At 45.9% G+C, this 27,295-nt stretch overlaps 1 protein-coding gene across 10 annotated transcripts in view; it reads left to right on the forward strand.

Moving 5' to 3' along the window:
* MAD1L1 (mitotic arrest deficient 1 like 1) overlaps positions 1-27,295 on the forward strand; it is a 557,068-nt gene that overhangs the window by 423,431 nt on the left and 106,342 nt on the right. For 6 of the 10 annotated variants that reach the window (XM_043524561.1, XM_037910947.2, XM_043524559.1 and 3 more), the window contains one exon: positions 7,776-7,966. In XM_043524561.1, coding sequence (XP_043380496.1) covers positions 7,776-7,966 — 191 coding nt within the window. Of the gene's footprint in view, positions 1-7,775; positions 7,967-9,304; positions 9,383-17,089; positions 17,201-27,295 lie in introns of those variants that run through there. The other 4 variants (XM_043524558.1, XM_037910943.2, XM_037910945.2 and 1 more) reach the window with 2 other exon arrangements.

A 27,295-nucleotide genomic window follows, 5' to 3' on the forward strand; every position in this document is an offset into this window, starting at 1 on the left:
CCTCCATACCTGCTATATGGAGCCATGTCAGCGCAGTATTAATTTGAGAGGGGAGGTTCGGCCTGAATCTGCTCCCACTCCCAGAGCTTCATGAATTGGCTGACAAGCTGAGCAGCCTCCCTTCTCTGTGCTGACCGCAGTAGCCTACTGGTCCTCAGCTTTTTCCTGACCACGAAAAAGTAGGGCAGGGTGATCACGACCCTCAGAACCCTGGCAGTAGCCATTGGAGCAGGTGTAATTCTTCTGCATGGGTAGAACTCCATATGCAAAGGGTCTTTAAACCTCTCTGATCTCTGCAACTGGAAATGGAGTTTGAAGTCCTCATGTATATTGGTAGGGAAAACACACACACAATCATTGGACACAGTGAGCCCTTGTTGCCAAGAAGGCCAATGGCATTTTGGGGTGTATAAGTAGGGGCATTGCCAGCAGATCGAGGGACGTGATTGTTCCCCTCTATTCGACATTGGTGAGGCCTCATCTGGAGTACAGTGTCCAGTTTTGGGCCCCCCACTACAAGAAGGATGTGGAGAAATTGGAGAGAGTCCAGCGAAGGGCAACAAAAATGATTAGGGGACTGGAACACATGAGTTATGAGGAGAGGCTGAGGGAACTGGGACTGTTTAGTCTACGGAAGAGAAGAATGAGGGGGGATTTGATAGCTGCTTTTAACTGCCTGAAAGGTGGATCCAAAGAGGATGGTTCTAGACTATTCTCAGTGATAGCAGATGACAGGACAAGGAGTAACGGTCTCAAGTTGCAATGGGGGAGGTTTAGGTTGGATATTAGGAAAAACTTTTTCACTAGGAGGGTGGTGAAACACTGGAATGCGTTACCTAGGGAGGTGGTGGAATCCCCTTCCTTAGAAGTTTTTAAGGTCAGGCTTGACAAAGCCCTGGCTGGGATGATTTAGTTGGGACTGGTCCTGCTCTGAGCAGGGGGTTGGACTAGATGGCCTCCAGAGGTCCCTTCCAACTCTCTTATTCTATGATTCTATGATTCTGTGACACCTTAGAGTCAGAATTCAGGCAACCCATGACAGTAGAGATACTTAGTTAATAAAGGATATAGTGATATAGTATATAGTCTGAAGTATATAGTTAATAAAGCTATCTTTGAAAATTCTTCCTTAAGTTATGTGAAGGGCTTGGTTGTGGATGGAGATTGTGGGGGCAGTACACAAAGGGAGGTGGAGGCTGAGCCATATAGTCTATGCAATTTAAAAATAAGCTAATGTTGACGGATAAAATAAATACCATTTAGGACTTGATAGCTGCTCTAGTGGAAGCAAGCAACCAGTGCCGTCTGTTTAGTTTAAAACTTTTTTTTACCTCTAAGAAAAGTTATAATTCATGGTTGTAATGTTACAAATTGCAAGTTTCCAAAGCCTAAATCAAATCCACTAGACCATGCAGTCGTAGAGAGATAGAAGCCTGGTATGGAACTGCTATGCCATTCAGATTGCATGTTCTTCCCCTCCTACTTCGCCCCACCCCTGTGTACAAACAGTCCCATAAAATCTAGCAAATTTTATTTCTAGAGAGAGGTGATCATAAACTTGCCTAGGTCAGAAAATACTCTGCTCCTCTCCTATTAGCCTTTATTTAATACAGTGCAATTCATTTTTTATATGGTGTCCTTCACACGGTATCACAAACTCTTTACCGAGCGTGTCCATCATAAACTAAAGCTGACAAAGGTTTCAGCCCAAGGTTTAAACAAGGGGAATGATTCTAAGGGTTCCAGGTACACGGGGCAGCACAAGGGGGTGGCAGAGTGTAGGTAGATAGGAGTTAGAGAGGAATATTGGAGTAACTCAGCAGCAGCTTTGCAAACTCAGTAGGTTATTATGGAAATGCATAGAGGCAGCCTGGGTAAGTGTTAGAGGAATAGGCTGGTAGAGTCTTGCTTCTTGGAGCCACGAGAGTAGTGCCTCCGCATCTGATCCCAGACCCCGTGAAACTGAGATGGTGCTGACTTCCACTTCTCTATTTCTAGAAATATGAAACTAACTAGTCCTTGTTTAACACAGAATAGGATTGGTAGGAACTAAGCATCACCCATAGTGACATTAGCAACACGTTCTTAAGGCAATCTTGCAAATGGAGTGGTTTAATGGCCTAGCGCAGGGGTGGGCAAACTTTTTGGTCTGAGGGCCACATCTGGGTATGGAAATTGTATGGCAGGGCATGAATGCTCACAAAATTGAGGGATGGGGTGCAGGAGGGGGTGAGGACTCTGGGGTGGGGCCAGGGATGAGGGGTTTGGGGTGCAGGAAGGGGCTGGGGGTGGAGCAGAGGGGTTCTGAGTATGGGAGGGGGCTCTGGGCTGAGGTACAGGGTTAGGGTGTGGGAGGGGGTACGAGCTGTGGGAAGGAGGTGCAGGTTCCAGGGTGGGGCTGGGGATGAGGGGTTTGGGGTGCAGGAGGGTGCTCCGGGCTGGGACCGAGGGGTTCGGAGGGCGGGAGGGGGATCAGGGCTGGGGCAGGGGGTTGGGGCATGGGAGGAGGTCGGGGTGCAGGCTCTGGGCTTCACTTAACCTCAAGCAGCTCCCAGAAGCAGCGGCATATCTCCGCTCCGGCTCCTATGCGGAGGCGTGGCGCCAGCCAGGCTGCTCTGTGTGCTGCCTCGTCCGCAGGCGCCGCCCCTGCAGCTTCCATTGGCCGCACTTCCCAGACAATGAGAGCTGCAAAGCCAACGCTTGGGACGGGGGCAGTGTGTGGAGCCCTGTGGCTGCCCCTATGTGTAGGAGCCGGAGGGGCAACATGCCGCTGCTTCTGGGAGCCGCGGCAGGCACAGACTGGGGCAAGCCCCCAACACCGCTCCCCCACAGGAGCTCGAGGGCTGGATTAAAAGGTCTGACAGGCTGGATGCGGCCCGCGGGCTGTAGTTTGCCTACCCCTGGCCTAGAGAGAGGGAGGGTTATGGTGTTGAGGGAGATACATTTTGCAGTTAGCCTGTTAGATGAGTGACCCCATACACTCAGAAACAGAGCAGTGTAACCTTAACCAGAGTTAGTGTGTGGAGCTCAGGCATTTCTAAGCAGCTGTTTAGATCTGCTCTGGTGCCTTTCTTACTGTTCTCCAGTTTCCAGGATACCTGTGTGCTCTTTAGGGTGGGGTCTATAGGCAGCTCCACAGCAGAGCCTCAGACCACGTCTACAGCAGAGAGCTGTAGCCGCTCCATGCCGACGGGAGAGAGCTCTTCCGTCGACGTCATTAATCCACCCCCAATGACTGGGGACTGACCTATCTGAGCATCTCTAATTTGGGTCTAAAGCCAGAGCCTACATATTTCCATGTTGAATCTGTGGCTCATTTTCAAACTTTGTGAGCACTAAAAGCAATAGAATAAAAAGCAGTGACATTTTCAATATGAAAGACAAAAAACACCCACTCCATAATTTATTTATCTATCCAAAATAATGTGAATTATTCATTAAAGTTGATGTGAGTGTTTGAAAATACAAGAAGTTTGAAGAGGAGGTATTATTATTAAGAGGAAGTTAATAATTCGGAGCTATTGATTTCTTAACAAATGAATGTGATTTTTCATAGAGGGGTTTCTTTCCGTGGCTCTCTTCAATATAGGCTGGATTTTGTCCAGGAGTTTGCCCTGAATGCAAAGCGCTCCCGGCAGTATAATTTTATAACTCATTCTCACGCTCTCTGCTCTTCCTCCCTCCTCTTAGTCTTCTCCAACCAAAATAAACCGTGATTGTGGTGCCTGAATGAAGAAAGAAGCAAGGCTTAGTCCTATCAAATATCCTTCCTTGTGTTCTTGCTATCTTGTTGTCCCAGAGCACTTCTGCACAGGATGGCCTGTTGTCCCCTCTCTGGGACATGGAGTGCATCTACCCAATGTGCCATCTCCATTCAAGAGTTCTGCAGAGCACACCTGCAACGCCTCCTGGCCACTTCATGCAAAAATACAGCAGTCAAACACAGTGACTGTAATGAGTGCTCCAAACATAGGAGTTTGAGTTTTCAAACGCTGTCTTTTAAAGATATAATTAAATGTAATTCTCCAAAAGTTGTGAAGGAACACTAGAGAATCAAGCCATTCACTGTTCTTGTCGGTGGTGGATAGAGTGGGTGGCAGCGGTAATGCTGTCATCTGAATCCTGTTCTACTAATACACCTCCACTCTGCCCCGAATGCATCCTCCTCTCTTGAAGTGTCTCTTGAACCGTGTACCAATTGTGGTTTAAAGCAGTTTTGCCAGGCCTTGCCCCAGACAGCTTAGTCTCAGTGATCTGTTCTAGGTGCATATATGGCTCTCGTTACTTGTAGCACCTCAGAAGGTTTAATTAATTTAATGTGTTTCTCTTCACAGCACCCTGGTGAGGAAGGGAAGTGCTGTTATCCCCATTTTAGTGATGGGGAACCAAGGCATAGAGAGGCTAAGTGACTTGCCCAGGGTCACAAAAGAAGTTTGTGGCAGAGCAGAAAATTGAACTTGGGTCTCCCAACTCACAGGCTAGCACTCTAACCACTGTATCGTCCTTCCAAAAGGAAGGCTTTTACCAACAGAGAATCACCTGGAGGGTGGAGCTATTGCAAATGTGGGTTGGGAGCCCCTTTGGGACAACCCTTCAAACAAATATTTTTATTAATATAAAATGCAAAGGTGGGAGAGGAAAACCAGAACTGAAAGTGTTTAGACACTGCACTGAACACAATCCTGAATGAATTTGGGAATCACCCAAGCGAGAGGCACGACTTTGGAAAGCCAGTCATTGCTGACATTCGTTAGCAGCTGCGGACTCAGCTGAACTGATGCCGAATGTGATTTAGCTGCAAGTGTAGAAAAAGGCAAACCGGTTTTAACCCCAGTTTCTGAAGCAGTGCTGAACACATTTTGTCTTTGTCTACACTTGCAGCTAAACCACATTCAGTCGCTGTATCAATTGCTAACACCTGTTATCAGCAATGTGTCATTTTCCTATTGTAGACAAAGCCCTTTGGCAGGGGCCTTAGATGTGATAATAAGCCAAAACTAATGAAGAAGCCTAAAAGCATAACAAGACTGGGAAGAACAGCAGCGGGGGGGGCCTGACAGGCAGGGTTAGAGCGGGGGAGAAAAGGAGACTGCCCTCTAGAAATGTAAGGCTTTTACTGTATTTCGGTTAAACCTGAGCTGTACCTACCTAGCTCAAGTCTTGCTGTGTATGAGACTGGACATATTATGTAAAATGCTTCCATTGTTTTAATCTCAGAGGCAGCAGAGAAATGGTCTCTGAAGACTACCCCACTCAAGACTCCTGATCACAAGTTCTGCGCTAAGGAGTCTTCTTCCATAAGGTGTGCTGCTTGCAGGGCTGCAGTCCAGTGGGCACACGGCACATGCATAATGACCATGATGAGACATTAGTTTAAAGAACAAAAAGGGACCAAGACCCTAACTGTTCATTATATCAGTGAGTAGCAAGAGACCTCAGTTGTGTACAGAGCCATTTATCTAGTTCATGAATTAGAGCCCTGTCCACCTCCTGAGTTTATAAAATTCAGCTAAGGCATACTTTAAGATCTGCAGGAAAGAGGCATATTTACTTCTCCAAGGCTGTCCTGTGTTTATTAGAAATTTTTAATTTTCTCCACGTCGGATATCTGAGATATATTAAAGCCAATGCCATCTCTGACAATGGTGAAATATGACCACTGAAGTGTGGTCAGTGAATTTTTACTTTCATATGTAGGATTTTATCCTTAACAGTTCTGTCTTCGGAATGCAGAGCTGAATGAAGACTGGGAGAATATTGAGGTCAGAGCTGCCAATTAACCTCTTGATTTCAGAGGCTGATTACTCCATTAATCAAGGGGCCAGAAGCAACGTAGATGATGGGAAGGGTTGTAGCTGCAGAATAACAATCCCATGAAGGACTGATTTATGTCGTACAGTGATGAATGTGGAAGAAAGGGAAGAGTGGGTGGTCAGAGATGCACCGACTTCTCAAGTTCACGAGCGGGTGCAATGTATCAGCAAGAGGGCCTCTTGTGCTTGTGAACAGGGTTTTGTAGTACTTCACTTGCTTTATCTCCCTCCTGTGATCAGTAGTTTTCTTTTATAGCAGTGCCTCAGTGAATAAGTTTTCACAATAAATGTCCCTCCTGGACATTTGAAGTAGGGTTGGGGCACACATTAAATAACGTGGAGTCTGAGGGCTTGTCTACATGGGGACATGCAGGAAAGTTAAGACAAAGTAACAAAAAGTGTGACATTAAAATGCATTAGTGTAAGCACATTATATCCTGTGTGGATGCCCTCTGAAGTAAAGTGGCCTTAGGCTATGTCTACACGTAAAATGCTACAGTGACGCTCACGACAGCAACAGGAGGGGTTTTCCCATTGCTATAGTTAATCCACCTCCCTGAGAGGCATGAGTTAGGTCGACAGAAGAATTCTTCCATCTACCTAGCACTGTCTATACCAGGGGCTAAGTCGGCATACCTACGTCTCTCAGGGAGGTGAAAAATCCACACCCCTGAGAGACAAAGCTATGCTGATGTAAGTTTTCGGTGTATATCAGCCCTTGCTTTGCTTTAGCTTAATTGACTTCTAAATTAAGATGAATTAAACTAGACTGAATTAAGGCCATTTTAATTTGGAATAAGTGTGTCCATACAGGGATTTAATGCAGTTTAACTAATCCACTTTAAATGTTAGTTTGTCTTAACTTTCCTGAGGTGTCCTAATGTAGACCCTTTCGGCCCACCTGAGATGCTTTAATGAAACACTGTAGAATATAAGGGGATGCTGAAGCCCGACGAGGTGTCTGCAGATGATCTGAGGTTCAGGTGAACCTCAGGTACACCTTGGCCCTTCCCAGCCCGTGACTTGGGAACATCAATGTCAAAGAGAAGGCAGGAGATTTTTGAATGAGTCTGTTGGTTTATTGTTAAAAAGCATGAGCATTTTCTTCACCCTGGACTGCAGTGTTGATACACCAGGCTGACTTGGGAAGCGTCTCCAGTGTATATTTAAGTAAAGCCAATTTCTGCAATTAATGGGGGATAAATCGAGGTTTAGTTACTCAGAAGGCACCTTTGGTGAAAGATTCTTGGTAACTGATATGTATGCTCTTGAAGGATTCACAGCGCTGGCAGCTCCCTTTGGAGTATTAAAATACATGGGTGAGTGGCAGACAGCCCCTATGAGCCTCTTTTCCAGAGACTAGTCCAGTTAAGGCAGCTAACTGGAAGAGACAATGGTGTTCATCAGGCATTTTGTAACAATAAAACCCCCTTCCACAAATCTTAAGGGATTGCTAGACAGTTTGACAATTTGAGATCAAAGCACGTACAGTCAAGTCAGGTGTACTGGCTTCCTCCAGACACATTTCTGTACGGTTGTATCTGCAACTGACTAAAGAATAACAGCTTTTCTAGTGCCCTGCCTCTTAGAAACATAAACCGTTGTCTTGGGATCTGTAAAGAAAATAAGAACAGAGGAGGGGAGAGTATATCTTTGAATTTTTGTAGATCATTGCTAAAAGGTAAACCAAGCAAAGAACTCCCACCCCACCCCACGAAAAACTGTCTGTCTCTCAGATCCCAGTTTAACTTTTTCTAATGACCCTAAAGTACATATCTCAGCCCCATATCATCCTTCCTGAGCTGGGAGAGGGCCTCTCAGCTCCTGAATTCTCATACCTTGCTTGCTTGTTCCTTTCATCTCACTTGGCTTGGCTAACAACCTAATTACAATGTAAGATCCATTTTGTCCCAATGTAGCTTATACCAAGATACCCATTTTTTCCTCTCCTCCCTTTCCTAGAGCTGAAGAAGCAAGTGGAGAGTGCAGAACTGAAAAACCAACGGCTGAAAGAGGTTTTCCAGACCAAGATCCAGGAGTTTCGCAAGGTGTGCTACACACTGACAGGATACCAGATTGACATTACTACTGAGAACCAGTACCGGCTCACCTCCATTTATGCTGAGCACCAAGGGGACTGCTTGCTCTTTAAGGTAGGCCTGGATTCCCCCACCCCACCTGACTCTTTGGGGTAATCGTGATCAGCATGCCAGAATGGTCTCTCCATTCTAATTGCTGAGAAATGTCAAGTTAGTAGCTCCTGTTACATGACAGTTGTTCCTCTTTGACTGCCTTCTATATTTGAATAGAATGAGAGTGGAGATGCTTCCTCCTTTTAAATAATTCTGTGAGAAGAGTTTGGGTCTAATTCTTCCTCTCACTTACAGCAGAGTAAATTGGGAGTAATTTAGGCTATGTCTGCACTTAAAATGCTATAGCAAAGCTAGGTCTCTCAGGGGGGAGGGGGAATGGATTTTGAGAAACGTAGCTATGCCGATGTATGTGTTCAGTGTAGACTAGCCCTCAATCAAAGTCAGTGGAGTTACATCAGTTTAAAGGAAAGGAGAATATATCTACGCATGATACTCCAGGAACCTAGCCTCAGAACTCACTATTTTCTACCGTCAGAGAGATGTGCAACGTCTTCATATCCTCTAACCTGGCCAGAAGGATGTGTGTTTAGCAGGCTACTCTTTATGCTTGATCCTGCCTCAGTGTGAGGAGAGGACTAAATGACCTCTGAACATCTCTTCCAGCCCTACAATTCTATGATTCTGTTACCCAGGACAGGGCCTCATCCATTCATCTGCTCCAACATTTCAGGCTATTGTTTCAGGTGGAGCTTTCTCCTGGGTTTATTTGCAGTATCCAGTGCTCGAGGGACTTTCTGACAATGTGGAATTACTAAAGCATTGAATGTGTCAGAGCTCAACAAAAGAAAATCTTAGTTACAGAAGATGAGCAAGAGGGTTGTTAGTTCAGAAATCAACGAGACGTTTAGGTGTCATTTATTTACCCAAGATTAGTTGGAATGTAAAACCAATTGCCAAAGCCAGCTACAGAAGTAAGTTTCTGTATACGTTGTTCCCCTTTTGCAAATCTTTATGAACTGCTGGAGTACAGATGATTTTTTAATTAGCTGGTTTGAACTGGCTGAGCAGTTTTCTGGCAAGAAGGGAGTGGTGGGGAATAGACATAGGCACTGAGGGCTGTTTATACATTCTAGGTTAATAGACGGTTATTTTGTAGTGCTTTCCAATGGAAATTGTTTATGATGTGGTCTTCCACCACACCACACTCTTCATCACATCCTTTTCTCCTAAAGGTCACTTCTTTAAGGAGTCTTATAAACTGTAGCCTTGTAACAGCGTAGCTGGCTCATTAAATGAAACTGGGCTCAGTTCTCCTGGTCCAGTCCATGTGCTCCCAGTTGTGCCAGTTAAGAGGGTGAGACAGCACCTGGGGGCTATAAAAGGTCAGTCAGAAGTCAGACAGGAGCGGGGCAGGAGATGAGAGCTGCAAGAGACAGAATGTGGTTCCTGGGAGAAGGCTGAAGGCAGGAGAGTGGCAAGAGGGGTCTACTGGCTACTGCCTCCAAGCCACAGAGCTGGAGAAGGCTGAAGGCAGGAGGATCAGCAGAGGGAGATGCCTGCTGGTTCCAAGCTGGAGAGCCAGAACCAAGCAACACAGAGGACTGAAGGAAGGGATAGCAGGAGAGGGGCTCACCCATAGCCACCTTCTTGTTGAAGAGCTGCACCCAAGGACCAGTAAGAGGGCCATGGGGGAGGGAGTGATGCTCCCCTGGCAAGGATTCTCCTAGCACAGAGACTGGGCATTCCTATTGGGAAGAGTGGGATAGCACCCCAGAAAGAAGATCTGAGGTGATTGCTGTCCTGACAGAGTGACGGAAGAGGACGTATAAGGAGCCTAACCATGACAGAAGACACTAGGCCATGGTGAGAACAAGGACTATATGCACACGGGTGATACGGACTATGGTTTGGGACTTTTGTCATAGACTCTTTGTACAAGGTAGTTGTAATAAACTGGCCCCCATAGGAGTATTTTTTAAGTAAGCGCCTGAAGTGGAGTCCATTGGGTTACCCAAGAGGGAAACTGAGCAGAGGGTCCACTTGCAGGGCTGCCTCAAGACGGCACCTGGAAGGAGGCCACTCGTTTGCAAGCCTAGATACGTTTATTTTAGGAAAACTCAAAGCGATATAACTTATGAGGTACATGCAGGACTCTGCCATGCAAAGGCATGGCCTTTTTATGCTTTTCATCCTCCTGCCTGCCCCTGTGTTGTCATCTCCTCTTCTTGTGTTGTCTTACATTGAAATCTCTAGGGCAGGGACCCATCTTTGTTTTTGGGAAGTGCCATGACGTCTATAGCACAAATAAGTAATATAACATTCTGATGCCCTGTGATGGGAAGTGCCATAGTGGTCTGGCTGTATGGCTAAGCTTTGGATACTGTCTTCCATATGAGACTGTTATCTCATAGGCAGCAGTCTTGGGTTGCTATATTAGATAACTGAGGTGTGTCATCTGAAGCATCAATTTAGTTACACCCTTACACTGGTTTAGTACCATGGGTTTTATTTCCATGTACAGTAAAACGTCTGCATCCTAATCTTCATGCTCCTCCTATCATGATACGTAAGACTTACTCTTATTTTTTGTCATTCGGTTCTAAATCGTGAAGTGATATAATTAAAAACAAATCATGAGAAGCAGCCCCCGTCTCCCCTACTGTCTCAGTGATAGTGTTGGTGATAGCACTTTGCCCATCACAGCAAGTGTCAACAGCCTAAGTTTACAGTGCAGGCGGGAGCACTTTCTCCCTTTATAGAAAGCATGCAGCACGAACGCACGCCAGACCCAGGAGGTCACAGAGTTTTACAGAAGAGCACTTCCCCTCACCCCATGGCAACGGCAATTAGCACTTAAAATCATATCTGCTTCCAGTTGGTCCCATGAGGGCATGTGTCTTGTTTACAGGAAGAAAGAGGATGCTGGAGAAATTCAACAAGGGAGGAGGTGCAAGCAAAAGTTGCAAGGGTTCAACTTCAGCAGACTTAAGGCCAGTGTGTGCAGGGCCCAAGTCTTATTTTGTTAGGTAATGAGATTAATATTTTGCTGTCACTATACATTGGAGCCCCAAAACAAAACCCACCAGTCACAAGGCATTAACAGTGAAAATGAAGACACAAATGAGGAACCTGGGTGGGAACTAGGATAAGGCTAGCAACAGTAAGATGCTTGGCTTCACAGCCTCTGATTTTGTCCTGGGCCTCCCGGACCAGCTGGGGAAGAGAAGCTGCAGAAGGAGAACACTCTGCCTCTTGGAAGACGCATCTTGTATCACTTTGTAGAAACTATCCTTGGACAACCAAGGAGCAGCCATGTCCCACCCTCCTTGGCTGGAAGGCACTTCACATGCATCAGATCCCTGAGGACACCTTCACTCCTTGCAGAGAACAGTTGGCAGCTAAGACGGAACAATGAATTAATGTGATAACCTTAGCATCTCTGGAATCCTATGTTCAAACATGCCTTGTCATAAGTTAAATGAACATGGCTCATCCCAGCTCCTAATGGTCTTTTGTCCACATTATACCTAGCACCATATAACTTGGTACAACTAACAGTGTTTTCTGTAAAGAGGGCAATGGCTTACTAGCAGAGATGTTACAGGTAGGTCAGAGCTGAGTGCATTAGCAAAGCTGTGTGTGGGAAGATTGCATATTGCCCACCTGGATTATAGCTACCCAGTGTTCTCATTCATTTACCTCCAAATTCTTCTTCATGCCATACCACAATAAACTGGCCAGTTGTTGGAAAATACTAAGTGAGCGGAGACTCTTATAGCTAAATACTGATCTTGCTTTACTTTCTTCACTTACGGCTTCATTCCCAAGAGTTTCCGTGGAACTAAATTGGATGTCACCAGACATGGCAGGAGAAGTTTAGAGCTCCAGCATTTTCAGGAGGCACCCCTCAAGAACAGTCTCCCAGAACTGTTGATTGATTTATAGGCTTCCCTTGCAAGTCATACCTCACGTCCCAAAGGTGAGGAATGGGTTGCCTTTGTATAAGAAGAGCAGATTTGAAATTCCTTTGACAACAGATGCCCCACAACAAAATCTTGGAATGTTTCTCATGTCTTAACCAGTTGCATCCCCAAAATCTATTGTTCAGATTAAGAGCAAAATATATACATCAAATTCTTTCCTGGGTGAGTACAGACTGCTGATGCCCAGGTATACAATAAGGCTTGGATCCTGATTATGGCTTCTCAGTGGGGTTGTATGTTTGTGCAGTAGAATCTTTGAGCTGTAATGACTGTGGGTGTTTGTGTGCATTACATTAAGCTGGAGAGGTCACAAAGCAGGAAACACTGTTCGTATTTATTTCACTCAGGCAATTTGTGGAGCAGGTTCTATATAATTAGGACCAAACAAGTCCCTTCACACTTTACAAGCTTCTGCAGCTTGTCTGTAAACTTTAGGGCACGTTTCAGTAATACAGCTGGTGGCATTTAATTTTCATTGAAACTTGAAGAGTCAGCTATGCAAGAGTAGCTACTGTAATGGACGTAACCCCTTCATAGCAGAATCAAGTGTGGGGTATTTCCAGGCAGAATTTTCCTCCGTTGTGGTTGGCCACACTGGCTAGTTGGCATCCGATGAAGTGAGCTGTAGCTCACGAAAGCTTATGCTCAAATAAATTGGTTAGTCTCTAAGGTGCCACAAGTACTCCTTTTCTTTTTGCGAATACAGACTAACACGGCTGTTGCTCTGAAAACTGGCTAGTATGCTGTAACTTTCCACTCAGTCCATGATGTAGAAAGTGGCTGCTGAGGTATGTGTTAGAGCAGCAGTGAATGTGTTAATCAGAATGACACGCTATGAGAATAAGAGACTGTCCATAAATGAACGCTGAATTCCAATGAATTTTTTATCAATGCGTATTGGAGATCCCTATAGACACAACAGATGAGCTCATCAAGATGAAGGATGTTACAATGATTGCACATAGGCTGGAGCATCTCAGACTTCACAGCCCTCTCTCTCTCTCTCTCTCTCTTTAATTAAATGCTATGAAAAGTCATGTACAGACTCCTTTCCAGGAGTTTAGTTTCAGATGATTTTGCAGAAGGTAATACATTATAATTATTGGGTTACTTGGCAGTTTCATATTCTGTCACTGTAGCTGGTTCATTAGATACTTTAGTTTGTAATGCATATTCTTTGCTTTCTGCGTAAGTAATATAGCTCAAGTCCAGGCAGCCCAACAAGAGCTACACAGGCTGCACTTAGTTTACTTACTGCCTTCATTTTTCCTGCACTAATCAATTTCTTCATAACAAATTTGTTATGTCTGATGCCTGTTTCTAAACAAACAAATATTAAATGACCAAGAGAAACTGCCAAGAGTAAGCTTAGTTGACTTTTTATTAAGCTGCAGGGTGGATCACTATAGCTTAATTGAGCACATATATATATCATGCTGTTTACCCTGTTCACGGGGTGGATTCTGAACAAGCAGTGGGAACAGGGAGAAAACAGCAGTGGAAATTGTTATAGAGGCAAAAAAAGGCTTGCTATGAAGAGAGAATGAAAAGATTTTCCGATTGTTTAGAGAAGTGATGAGTCAGAGTGGTATGAGAGGCGCACACACTAACGAATCGTACAGAGATGGTAAATCGGGGGCCTTGATTTACCCTTTTTGTATTATATAAGAGCATGGAACTATCAAAAGAAGCTGAAAGGCAACCCATTTAACACTGATGAAGGGAAATCCTTTCTTACACTGTGTGAATTTAACTTTTGGAACCCACTGCTCCAAAGTACTGTACTGGTAAAGCTCAGTGAGAGTTAGAACAGCATTAGACATTTATGCAGCCCAAATGAGAACGTCGGTCTTTACATTAGGTTAGAAAAAGGGTTATATAAGCCCTTTTGCTTCAGGGCATAAAACCATTCCCTAACGGAGGAGGGTAGGCAAAACTTCCCTTGTGGGCAGGTTATTCCAAAATTGTCTGCTACACCTTTCTTGCATCTTCTTCTGAAGCATCTGAACCTGGCTACTGTTGTTGACTGGGTACTGGGCAAGATGGGCCACTGGGCTGATCCAGTATGACAATTTCCATATTACTATGTGAAATTTGGCAGTGTTTAGAAACCTTGCTGGTTTCAGGTTCTCTGCTTGCTCAAAAAGGCCAGACCAAATTACCTAATAATCCTTGTATTAATTATTTGGACCCTATTTGGTTGACAAGCAAGTTAAAATCTCTAATTTTTTTTCATGATCACAGTGAGGTTACGTTCCTGATCAGGTGAATATCAGCCTATCAGCGTCTCGTTCTCCCTCGTTTTCCATATCCTCAGAGTCTAATCCTCTAGGATGGGGAGCTCTACCTGGTTCCACCTCTTAGTTATGATGTTCTTTGCTGCCAAACTTATCATAAGCGAGCACAGTCCCCATAGTGATTCATTGGGAAGCATCCCCGAGATGGAGCTTTTATGGGTTTAAAAGGAGACTACCCAAAATTTTAGAGAGAAAATAAAAACAGAAGCATTGTGACTTCGTATGAGAAGAATGCTAGACAGCATGGGGCTGGCACTGCTCTCTGCAAATAAAACCTTTATTCGAGTCCAGGTGGAGTGGGTTTCGTGGAGTAATATAAAACCAGCAACTTCTTTGCGATGCGCCAAATTAACAGCCACTGCACTCAGACAGGCTTTGAACCACACTTGTTTAAGTCGTTATTTAAAGGACTGGATTTGAAGATGCATAAAAAGCAGCCAGCCCTACAAAACTCCAAGGCAATCTGAAGAGCTAAAGCTGGCTTCTCATGTGGTTTACTTTTGTTTACTGAAGCAGAGTGAAGGGGGTGGAAGGAATAACAGTCACTTCACTTTGGGGGCTCTTTGATGGAAGAGGGGCAGTCAGTAAGGACAGACGCAGGCTGTATGCTAATTGTAAATGTGGAATGTTGAAGGGTAGCTGTTATGGTGCTGCTAACGACTGGGCACAGGGAGCAGCTATGGGTAGCTTAACAGAAACTTGCTTTGCTGACCTTTACTTCTGTTCTGTCTGTGGTAATCACTGACCCTCCAACTCCCTTCTCTCAGAGTTTCCCCTCCTTTGCTTACTGCTTATAGCATTTAAGGCTGGTTGATTTATTTAGAGATTTGACAACTGTAAGCAGGATCAGTCCCCTTCCTAGTAGTGCTTAGTGCTAAATCCTCATCCCTTTTCCTCTCTCAAAATGTATGTGAATTCTGGTGTGCATGCAATAAAGGGATTTTCCCACGTGTGATGAAAATTTCCATCAGGAGGATGAATAGTGTTGATCGCCTAGGTAGTTCACATAAAGTCTTATTGATTGTTTTTGTTTCTGTTGCCTTCGCAGGGTACAACATTCCATGTAAATTGAAATAGTCCCTTTGCAGGGGGACACGTGTTACAAAGCCAAAACATCAAACAATATAAAAGTATTAAAATAACCAATAGTAAGATAGGAGACAGGATTCATAGCAGGGGTGTGTGTGTGTGTGTGTGTGTGTGTTGAATGGAGAAGCCGTGAGTGAGCTGTGTGTTCCCAGAGAGTGCTAATAAAACCTTTACATCACACCCTCATGCATCCTATATGCAATACTACGTAGATATGCCATGTTACAGAACAGAGGGCAGCATAAAAACCTCAGAAAATGACCTAAATTGATTGTTCTATGTCTAAAAATGATATGGTGAAGAGAGTTGCTGCTTCCTGTCACTTTGCTGCCCCTCACAGCCCACTCACCCCATGACAGCCCAGCTTCTCTCCCTGAACCCCCTCCATGCCACCTGCTGGCCTAGCCTGCCTTTTTGGTTTTCCCAGAGTTAGGGGTGGTGCGGTACCCGTGTAGGGCTAATTTTTGGACTAAGGGAAGCAGGCTGAGCACCCTCAGTGAGCAGTAGTAGCATTGTCATCTTTGGAACTAAATGAGGTTATAGCGAATAAGAAGAATAATGCTGCGGTTAAGTTACATGCCGTGAAAAGCTGCCCTATGTCTGAGCTACCAGAATGTGTGTGGAGTCTGTGTGACTCTCATGGGTTAGCCAGAGGGATTCAGAAAAGAATTAGAATTCAGAGGAAGTTTCGAAAAGGGCTTGTTTTTAAATGTTTCCTCTGGCAAAGTTATTTAATCTTTGACCTAGAAATTAGAATAGAAATTTCAACTAGCCTATGAAAAAGTAGTGGGTTAAAGTGGGAGACAAAGTGCAACCATTTATTTGTGAAATAGACAGTTTTAATCCTTCTTTAAGTACAAATCTCAATGCAGCCTTAACTATAGAGTAGCTAGGGCCCCTCCATAATTGCTGTAGATGTCTCAAGTTGAGCAGTGTAATAAGTGGATTGTTATTCCCCATCTGTCCTTCCTGTCTGAGTGTTGTGCTTGCTCGTTATATGTGGATGTGGGTGACGTGAGCTGTCAGTGGTGTGGAAGCCGTGGGGCTGTGTACATGTGCTTAGCATGCTTGCAAGATCAATTACCTCCACTTTGAACTCACCAATAATGAGTGTCCTTCAGTAGCATGTCCCCAGCTATTCCTTTCTTTTTGTCTGTCTCTCTCTCTCTCTCTCTTTCCCCTCCTCCTCTCTCCTGGGTGAGTCTCAAGAGTGAAAAGAAGTCACAGTTTTGATAGAGTGCTGTTCTTCCAACAGCCGTCTCGCACTCTTGCACACACAATCAAAAATAGCAGTGGTGCTCATCGGTGGAGCAGGACAGGCAGAGAGAGATTGATTAGAGATTGCAGGCCTCTATTAACTCCTCATTCTTGTTAATTAAATGTTATTTTATTTTTATATTTTGTTTTTCAATTTCCCTGTGTGGTTTCTGAGGATTTAGTTTCTCCTCCGCTCCAGGAGGCACACGCCATTTACGTGTGAGCGTGATGCATTAATGCCAAATGTGCTGCATTAGAATTGCAGCAAAGGTCAGCCAGGCATTTTTGTGGTCTCCGAAATCAACAGCTCTAAAACAGGAGATAGCAATCAATCTGTTGGGTTATACGAGTAAACAGTGTATTTAACCCATGCTTCATCCCCCACACCTGCCTCCATTCCACATTGGTACATCTTGTCCCTGTCTTCATCTTGCTCCGGTCACTGTGTGCTCCAATTCCTGCCCCAGTCTCGATCTGACTGCATGTGTTTCTTCCTGAAATAATTACCCTGCCTCCTGACTGAGTCTTAAGTGTGTATTTTTTCCATTTTAAACTAGTCTGATCACCTCAAGAGATACAGAATCCAAAGGAGAAACCAACAGAATGTTCAGCATAGCTCTCAGGAGCCCAGTGTGGGGAACCATCAGCCCCCATCGCCTTTCGATCAGGTATAGTGTCTGGTGTAAGGGAGTCCGTGAAGAATACCCTCCCCGTCACTCCTTACCATGGCAGAGGGTAGAGAGAGACCCCAGTAGGCTGGTAGTCAGTGTCAGTTGACAGAATTCTTCCAGGTCTCAGAGACCGAGTCTGTGCCTACCGAGAAGAGAAGGGGATGAGTGAGGTTTTCTGAAGGACCTGCATTTTGCTTTATGGTGTAATCCAGGGGAGAATGGAGACACATTCAGGTTTCTCTCTCCATGTAGGAAATGGCTGTCATGTTTAAGTACCGATCCAGTTACACAGCCTTTGGCTTTAAAAGCTGAAAGCCATTTTCAGAGGGAGATGTGAGAACTAGGTTGTTAATGTGGGGTCACTCAGCGTGCTCTCTCTCTGTGTTTGCTCTGTAATCTTTGCTGTTAGCCATGGAGCTGCTTTCCCAAATGCCCTGCCCCATGCTTATTCAGGCCATGATAGCAGGACCTCACAGATGGGATTGTCGATGCATCATGGATTTATTTCCTTGGGCATCTGGAGACCTCTCCAAGCAGCTCTGCCAAGTGGTTAACATGAGCTCATCCCCTCCCTCCATGCTCTTCTCAGGCTGGATTCTCTCTGTCTCTCTCAACAGAGGAACCAGTAAACAACTGGGCAGCCTTGAGGTTGTCCCTGTATGTTCTCTGCTTAGCTTGACTGCAGCCATCCAAGCACAATTTGTGACACTCCCATTGGCCTCATCTGTACGAGTGGGCACTGCAGACGTCAGCTGGCCCAGCTGAAGGACCCCTGCCTCGTTCAGCATCTGTCTCCTCCACTCCTGGCATAACAGTAATTAACCTAATTACCAATTTGCCGGTCCTTTGCGCAAGTCTGATTCCTCTCTCCCGCCCGCCCCCCCCATCTCCTTTGTCTCATTAAAATGTCTCTTATTTAGTGAATAAATGTACTGTTTGAACTGTTTGTAGTGTGCTAGCTCTGTCAGAGGTGTGTCTCCTCAAGCTGGAACTCTCACCCTCGAGCTCCAAGTGAGACGTACCCTTTGTGACAACAACGAAGACTGCAGGCCAGGCCAGGGAGTCCCATGAGCTGAGCTGCCATCATGTCAAGTATAAGTCTGAAAGAAGCAAAGTCTGTCCTGATGAGTGCTCTTAATCAAAATAAAACTCTTTTCTTGACAAACAACCTTTATTCCTGTATGAAAATGTGGTCACAGTCTAGTTCACCACATGCAAGCCAACACCATAATTGTATCTACCTGGTACCTTGGCTGGCTGTCTCAGCAGAGAATAGTGTCTGTATCTATTCAGTATTGTGCTTGAGTGGGGTGGTCGGTATAGCGTGACCATACATCCTGTTTTGGCTGGGACAGTCCCTATTTTAAGCCGTATTCTGCTTTTTTTTTCACCAAAAGTGGGCATTTGTCACGTTTGCAAGAGCAAACGGGACAAATGCCCACTTTTATCAAAAAAGTTGGGTGAGGAGGAACATGCAGGGGGCGAGAGGCGATGCCAGCCCCGTGCAAAGGAGGGAAGGCAGGGCTTGGGCAGGAGGGAGGCTGGGCTTGAGTGAGCAGCATTGCCAGCCCCAACCTTGCACGCAAGGACAGGCAGGGCTCAGATGAGGGGGTAGTACTACTCCATCCTCGCACGCAGGGGGGCCGGCAGGGCGCGGGAGGGGGTAGTAGCTCTTGAAGGAGGGGGCTCAGGCTAGCCCACACGGTGTCCCATTTTCCCTTTGAGAAATGTGGTCACCCTAAGTCTGTAAAACTCTGTGACGACCAGGTCTGGTATGTGTTAGTGCTGCATACTTTCTATTCCCATCTCTGCTACTAACTTGCTTTGTGGCCTTGGACTAGTCACTTAATCTACCCATCTTTCTCCTCTTCTGTAAAATGGGTGCAGAAAAATACCGTTCACTTACTTTGTGGGAGGTTGAGAAGCTTAATTACATGTACAGCGCTTGGGGCTTTTTAGGTGAAAGCAGTGTAGAGATACCAAGTGTAAAGTGCTTTTAATAGTGAGTAGACATAGCAGAGTGCTTCTTAGAGGTGCCTTCAATCCCGCTTGGGGTTGAGGGTCATTGGTGGGACACTGTGAGGAAGCCTGCTTGGTTGCTGCCTGGGCTGTTCTCTCCTTTCTGTGGATACATAGCACCTTTCAGCAGCACTAAATTCACTGCAATTTCGTTTTTTTACATCCTTAGTCTTTTCAAAGATAGTTTTCAGTTGGAGTTTGTGTGATTGGTTCACTTGAGAAGAAAGGAGATGACTCCAAGACGGATTCGGTTATGTCTACACTACAGAATTAGGTTGAATTTATAGAAGTCGGTTTTGTAGAAAGCGTTTTTATGCAGTCGATTGTGAGTGTCCCCACACAAATGCTCTAAGTGCATTTAGTCGGCATTTAGTCGGCGGAGTGTGTCCACAGTACCGAGGCAACCGTCGACTTCCAGAGCGTTGCACTGTGGGTAGCTATCCCACAGTTCCCGCAGTCTCCGCCGCCCATTTGAATTCTGGGTAGAAATCCCAATGCCTGATGGGGCAAAAACATGGCGCAGGTGGTTCTGGGTACATATCGTCAGGCACCCCCTTCTCTCCCTCCCTCCGTGAAACAACGGCAGACAATCGTTTCGCGCCCTTTTTCCTGGGTTACCTGTGCAGATGCCATACCACGGCAAGCATGGAGCCCGCTTAGCTCACTGTCACAGTATGTCTCCTGGGTGCTGGCAGACGTGGTCCTGCATGCTACACAGCAGCAGCTCATTGCCTTTTGGCAGCAGACAGTGCAGTATGACTGGTAGCCATCGTGCTCTTTTAGCCGACCTCGGTGAGGTCAGTCGGGGCGCCTGGGCAAACATGGGAGTGACTCAGCCAGGTCATTTCCCTTTTAAGTTTCGTCTCATGGCGATTCAGTCCTGCCGGCAGTCCTACTGCACCATCTTCTAATGAGCAGCCAGGAGACGATAATGGCTAGCAGTCATACTGCACCGTCTTCTGCCGAGCACCCAGGAGATGATGATGGCCAGCAGTCGTACTGCACCATCTGCTGCCAGCAAGATGTATAAAGATAGATGAAGTGGATCAAAACAAGAAATAGACCAGATTTGTTTTGTATTCATTTTCTCCTCCCTTCCTCCTTCCCTCCATGAAATCAGTGGCCTGCTAAACCAGGGTTTTGAGTTCTATCCTTGAGGGGGCCATTCTGTTTCTCCTTGATGCAAAGCCACTCCCTTTGTTGATTTTAATTCCTGTAAGCCAACCCTGTAAGCCATGTTGTCAGTCACCCCTCCCTCCGTCAGAGCAATGGCAGACAATCATTTCGCGCCTTTTTTCAGCGCAGACACCATAGCACTGGGAACATGGAGCCCGCTCAGATCACCGTGGCAATTATGAGCTCTATAGACACCGCACGCGTTATCCAGCAGGATATGCAGAACCATAACCTGCAAGAAAAGCGAAACCAGGCAAGGAGGAGGTGACTGCAGCGCGGTGACAAGAGTGATGAGGACATGGACATCGACTTCTCACAAAGTACGAGCCCCTGCAATGTGCACATCATGGTGTCAATTGGGCGGGTTCATGGCCTGGAATGCTGATTCTGGGCCCAGGAAACAAGCACAGAGTGGTGGAACCACATAGTATTGCAGGTCTGGGACGATTCCCAGTGGCTGCGAAACTTTCGCATGCGTAAGGGCACTTTCATGGAACTTTGTGACTTGCTTTCCCCTACCCTGAAGCACAAGAATACCAAGATGAAAGCAGCCCTCACAGTTGAGAAGCAAGTGGTGATAGCCCTGTGGAAGCTTGCTCCGCCAGACAGCTACCAGTCAGTTGGGAATCAATTTGGAGTGCGCAAATCTACTGTGGAGGCTGCTGTGCTGCAAGTAGCCAACGCTATCACTGAGCTGCTGATATCAAGGGTAATGATGCTGGGAAACATGCAGGTCATAGTGGATGGCTTTGCTGCAATGGGATTTCCTAACTGTGGTGGGGCCATAGACGGAACCCATATCCCTATCTTGGCACCGGAGCACCAAGCCGGCGAGTACGTAAACCGCAAAGGGTACTTTTCAATAGTGCTGCAAGCACTGGTGGATCACAAGGGACGTTTCACCAACATCAATGTGGGATGGCCGGGAAAGGTACATGACGCTCGCATCTTCAGGAACTCTGGTCTGTTTCAATAGCTGCAGCAAGGGACTTACTTTCCAGACCAGAAAATAACTGTTGGGGATGTTGAAATGCCTATAGTTATCCTTGGGGACCCAGCCTACCCTTAATGCCATGGCTCATGAAGCCATACACAGACAGCCTGGACAGTAGTCAGGAGATGTTCAACTACAGGCTGAGCAAGTGCAGAATGGTGGTAGAATGTGCATTTGGACGTTTAAAAGCGCGCTGGCGCAGTTTACTGACTCGCTTAGACCTCAGCGAAACCAATATTCCCATTGTTATTACTGCTTGCTGTGCGCTCCACAATATCTGTGAGAGTAAGGGGGAGACATTTATGGCGGGGTGGGAGGTTGAGGCAAATGGCCTGGCTGCTGGTTACGCACAGCCAGACACCAGGGCGGTTAGAAGAGCACAGGAGGGTGCGATGCGCATCAGAGAAGCTTTGGAAACCGGTTTCATGACTGGCCAGGCTACGGTGTGAAAGTTCTGTTTGTTTCTCCTTGATGAAAACCCCCGCCCCTTGGTTCACTCTACCAAGGGAAGGACAACACCACATAGCACTTTAAAACTTGTTGAATGCCAGCCTTCTGTTGCTTGGGCAATCCTCTGGGGTGGAGTGGCTGGGTGGCCAGAGGCCCCCCACCGTGTTCTTGGGCATCTGGGTGAGGAGGCTATGGAACTTGGGGAGGAGGGCAGTTGGTTACACAGGGGCTGTAGCGGCAATCTGTGTTCCGGCTGCCTTTCCTGCTGCTTAACCATACGCTGGAGCATATGAGTTTGATCCTCCAGCAGCCTGAGCATTGACTCCTGCCTTCTTTCAGCAAGCTGACACCACCTACCATCTTCAGCCCGCCACCTCTCCTCGCGGTCATATTGTGTTCTCCTACACTCTGACATTGTCTGCCTCCACGTATTTTGCTGTGTTCTGTCAGTGTGGGAGGACAGCATGAGGTCAGAGAACATTTCATCACGAGTGCGTTTTTTTCACCTTCTAATCTTCGCTAGCCTCTGGGAAGGAGAAACATATGCAGCTGGTGTAGGGAAAAAAAGGGAGAGTGGTAGTTAAAAAGACACATTTTGTAGAACAATGGGTACACTCTTTCATGGTAAACCTTGCTGTTAACGTTACACAGCACATGTGCTTTCATTACAAGGTCGCATTTTGCCTCTTATTGAGGATATGCTGGTTTGGTGTGAGAGATCACTCACGCAGGGCCAGGAAGCAGAATTCGGCTTGCAGGCAGCCATGGTAAGCCACAGTCTTTTGGCTTCTTTAACCTTCATAACATGTGGGAATGGTTTCAAACAGCAGCGCCCTCGTTTCCCATACGAAGTAGCCGTTGGGTTGGCCATTTAAAATGTGTTGGCAGTTTAAAAGGAGGGGTAGCGGTTTCCGGGTTCATGTGCAGTAGAAACCCAACTAACCCCCTCCCCTAGCCCTCCCCCCCCCCCACACACCCAATTCTCTGGGATGATGGCTTCACCCCTCTCCCCACCGCATGGCTAACACCGGGGAAGATTTCTGTTCAGCCACAGGCAAACAGCCCAGCAGGAACAGGCACCTCTGAATGTCCGCTTACTAAAACCACCCTGTTTCCACCAGGTGACCATGAATGATATCACTCTCCTGAGAGTAACACAGAGAGATAAAGAACAGATGTTGTTTGAATGCCAGCAAACACCGGGACCATACGCTGCAATGCTTTGTTCTACAATGATTCCCGACTATGTGCTACTGGCCTGGCATGGTAAATTGTCCTGCCATGGTGGACGGAATAAGGCTGCCCTCCCCAGAAACCTTTTGCAAAGGCTTTGGGAGTACATCCAGATGAGCTTCATGGAGATGTCCCTGGAGGATTTCCGCTCCATCCCCAGACACGTTAAGACTTTCCAGTAGCTGTACTGGCTGCGAATGCCAGGGCAAATTAATCATTAAACACGCTTGCATTTAAACCATGTATACTATTTAAAAAGGTACACTCACCAGAGGTCCCTTCTCCGCCTTCAGGGTCCGGGAGCCCGCCTTGGGTGGGTTCAGGGGGTACTGGGTCCAGGTCCAGGGTGATAAACAGATCCTGGCTGTTGGGGAAACCAGTTTCTCCGCTTCCTTGCTGTGAGCTATCTACAACCTCCTCCTCATCATCATCTTCGTCGCCCCCAAACCCGCTTCCATGTTGCCTTCCACTCCTTGGACGGAGTCAAAGCACAGGGTTGGGGTAGTGATGGCTGCACCCCTAGAATGGCATGCAGCTCATCATAGAAGCAGCATGTCTGGGGCTCTGAACCGGAGCGGCCGTTTGCCTCTCTGGTTTTTTGGTAGGCTTTCCTCAGCTCCTTAATTTTCACACGGCACTGCTGCGGGTCCCTGTTATAGCCTCTGTCCTTCATGCCATTGGAGATTTTTTCAAATAGTTTGGTATTTTGTCTTTTCGAACGGAGTTCTGCCAGCACGGATTTGTCTCCCCATACAGCGATCAGATCCATACCTCCCATTCTGTCCATGCTGGAACTCTTCAGCAGTTCTGGGACTGCATGGTCTCCTGTGCTGATGAGCTCTGCATGGTGACCTGTGCAGGTGAGCTCACCACGCTGGCCAAACAGGAAATGAGATTCAAAAGTTCACGGGCCTTTTCCTGCATACTTGGCCAGTGCATCTGAGTTGAGAGCGCTGTCCAGAGCAGTCACAGCTGAGCACTCTGGGATAGCTCCCGGAAACCAATACCGTCAAATTGCATCCGCAATACCCCAAATTCGACCTGGCAAGGCCGATTTGAGCGCTAATCCGCTCGTCGGGGGTGGAGTAAAGAAATCAATTTTAAGAGCCCTTTAAGTCAAAAAAAAGGGCTTCGTCGTGTGGACAGGTGCAGGGTTAAATCGAGATAACGCTGCTAAATTGGACCTAAACTCGTAGCGTAGACCAGGCCGGAGACTTTGGGGAATACAAAGACCTCATTACAGAACACATGAAGTGGTTGTTTTCAGAAAGCAGCTTTTGATGCCTGCTTCTCGTTTTCCCTGGTTCTGTTGTGAATTTGCAGAACACGCCGAGCTGTGTCACCAAACCATAACCCCCCTGTTTCATTCACAGTTCTTTATGTACAAAGCCTTAAATCAAAAGAAGGAAACTTTGATTTAGGAAGCTCAGAGTTCTCTGATACCAGTGTATCTCAGCGGATTGTCAACTCAGCTACAAATTCCCTGACTATTTCTCATTTCATTAAGGACTCCTTTGGGGAATATGCTAAATTGGGGCTGTGCTGGTAGCCCTTCAAATCCTGGACTGAAGGAAGTAAGCAAGTGTTTGCTATTAACATACAGGGTAGGACGCCACGGTCTGTGTGGACGCTTTAACTCAGTTTCTTCCTTTTGTTGATTTGTCACAACCTTGATACTGTTCAATTATTACAATACCTTGTTTATTCCAACCTCACTTAACCACGCAGCTCTGACTGAACAGATGTCGTTTTAGGAATATTCTTATTCACAAGAATAAAAAGAATAAGTACTAAATAAAAATGAAGAATAAAGAGAAATTGCATGTTGTCTGTACAGAAAGATTCTCCTGGAAATGGAGGTTGGAGGGAATAGCGCCGACATGTCCTAGCAACAGTGTATTGGAGATAATATGCCAAGGCATCAAAATATGTGTAAAAAGAACAAATATTTGGACTTCATTATGCATTGGTCCCTGCCTGAAACAGGGAGAGCGAGGAGGACAGATGACTTGGTGTAGGATAGCAGCAAGCACTCTTCTTGTGCCAAGAGGCCCTAAAGCCAGTTTAGCCAGCTGCAGCAGAATAACCTGAACGTAGTGGCTCCTACGCCATCCTTTCCTCCTTGCTGCTGATCAAGAATAAATTAGGATTGGATGACAAGGCTTCTGGCCAGTTTTCCCAAGGCCAGCCAGCTCAGCTGGGGTGAATACAAGCAGGGGCACTTGAGAAGTAGAATCAGAATGGAGTGTAAGTTCTGGGGAGTTGGTAGGCACCAGAGGAAAGGCACTTTAAGGTCACTGTCCATTCAGCCCTTTGGCAGCCCTACGGAGGCCATACTACTCCAAGGAACAAGAATAGGGTAAGGAGCCCAGAACTCCTGAGTTTTGTTGGGCACTCTGATACTGCTACATTGACACAGCATTTCTAAGGATCTAGAGCACATTGCATAAACCAACCTGTAGGCTTTGGATTCTGCAGTTGGGAAAAGGGACCCATTTAACCCATGCCTCAGAGCCTGTCAACCAGCGCATGGGTTGTGCTCTTCTGAAACTTTTCTGAAACTGAACTTGTGCTTTTCTGAAAGGTGGTGTCCCCTGTGGCCTTTCCCTAACCAGGGTTACCCTGCATTTCCCTTTTCTGAACCCATCTGAGGGAAAGCAAAAATCCCAAACAACGCTCTCCTCTGTTACACCCTTGCATCTTCTGCTTTGCTTCCAGGCATCTCCAGTTTATTCCATGCCAGTGATTGCTGAGGATGGTTGGAAGCACACCAAGTGTTCATTCATGGCACGCCTCAAGATTTCACGCACTTCACTGCGTGCGATCGTAGGCACAATGTACCATGCTGTCTCTTCAGATTCATTTATAGTGTGCCATGTCCGTGTGTAGCATGGACCTATTAGTCTTTTTGTCTTTGACACAATACTGTATATGTTTTACAGTACAGAATGCAGATGTGGACTGGAAACCACTCTGAGGAGTTTGTGGATGTGGACTGTGGTTGCTATAATAGTAACATGAGTCCCAGGCTATGTTACTGACCAACACACTGTGAAATTTCATGGTTACAAATATTTGTAAAGGATCTCAATACATAAGTTGGGTGAATTGGAACAGAAATAAGTGTCAGAATTTAATATGATTTAAGTTGATTTAATACTTTGGAATTATAGAAAAACTAACCTGTTCCCATATTTCCTTCTTTTCACTGACTCATATGTGAATCAATCCAAAATGCATTTACAAAGGATCTGCATTCAGTAATTCTTTTGGTCTATCTGAGCGTGATTAGTTATCATAATAGGCGATTTCTCTGTTGACACTATTTTAGGACCTTGTATTTCATAAGCAGAATTGAGAAGTACAATGCCTCTTGTTTTGAAGCTTCATGAGAGCATCTTTAGGGCAAGTAATTCGGAGACTTATTTCTTGTCAAATCTCTTTGTATAACCATCTTAACTAAAACGTGTACTTCCTTCCACCTCCTTGGGGAAAGTAGGGAAGCTGAGAGCTGAGAAAGTCTTCAGACTTTAATAAGTCCCAGGACTATCCTTTGGTGTTGTCACCAGTTACTAATTAAAGAAGATGAGCCTGCCTGTGTTTGCGGGGAATATGTCAGTGTGTACTGAACAATGGTTTGCACAGTATAATGTGCTCTTAATCTATATTAAACTTCAGTGGAAATGAATCATTTGAGTAGTAGTGATAGCACTTCCATGTGTAACTGGTGAGCTTAGGTCTATTTGAACCTGTCTGGAGGAACTGCCATAAACATCAACTTCAGAGTGGGGGGTTTGCCATCCTTTGTGGTAGAGCCTTAGTCAGTGTTTTGTTTTTATAGCTGTGTCACTTTATGTAGTCAGGAAAGCTGCATCTGGATCTGGAGAGGGAACCTCTGTGCGGATGATATTTACATGTTGGCAGGAAGTAGTATTACTGTGTGCAGAATGGAAGCTCAATGACCCTGCACTCGTGTAATCCAGACCTGATGTGGTGAGTTATGGTGCGGTTATGTTTAATGAGCATTTCTCCTCACGTTTTCTACAACATATGGTCCTTATTACTGCAGCTGAGATGAACCTTCAGCAGAGGCAGGATGCAGAGGTAAGAGGAAGTTTATGTACCGCTGGTAAAGCTTTGATGCTTTGAGGGGGTCAGGATTAAGATACCAGTTTGCAGACACGGTGAGGTGCAGGACAGCTGTCCTTTGTTGTACTTCA

Source organism: Chelonia mydas, chromosome 10 (assembly GCF_015237465.2).
Source record: "Chelonia mydas isolate rCheMyd1 chromosome 10, rCheMyd1.pri.v2, whole genome shotgun sequence".
Classification (NCBI taxonomy): Eukaryota; Metazoa; Chordata; order Testudines; family Cheloniidae; genus Chelonia; species Chelonia mydas.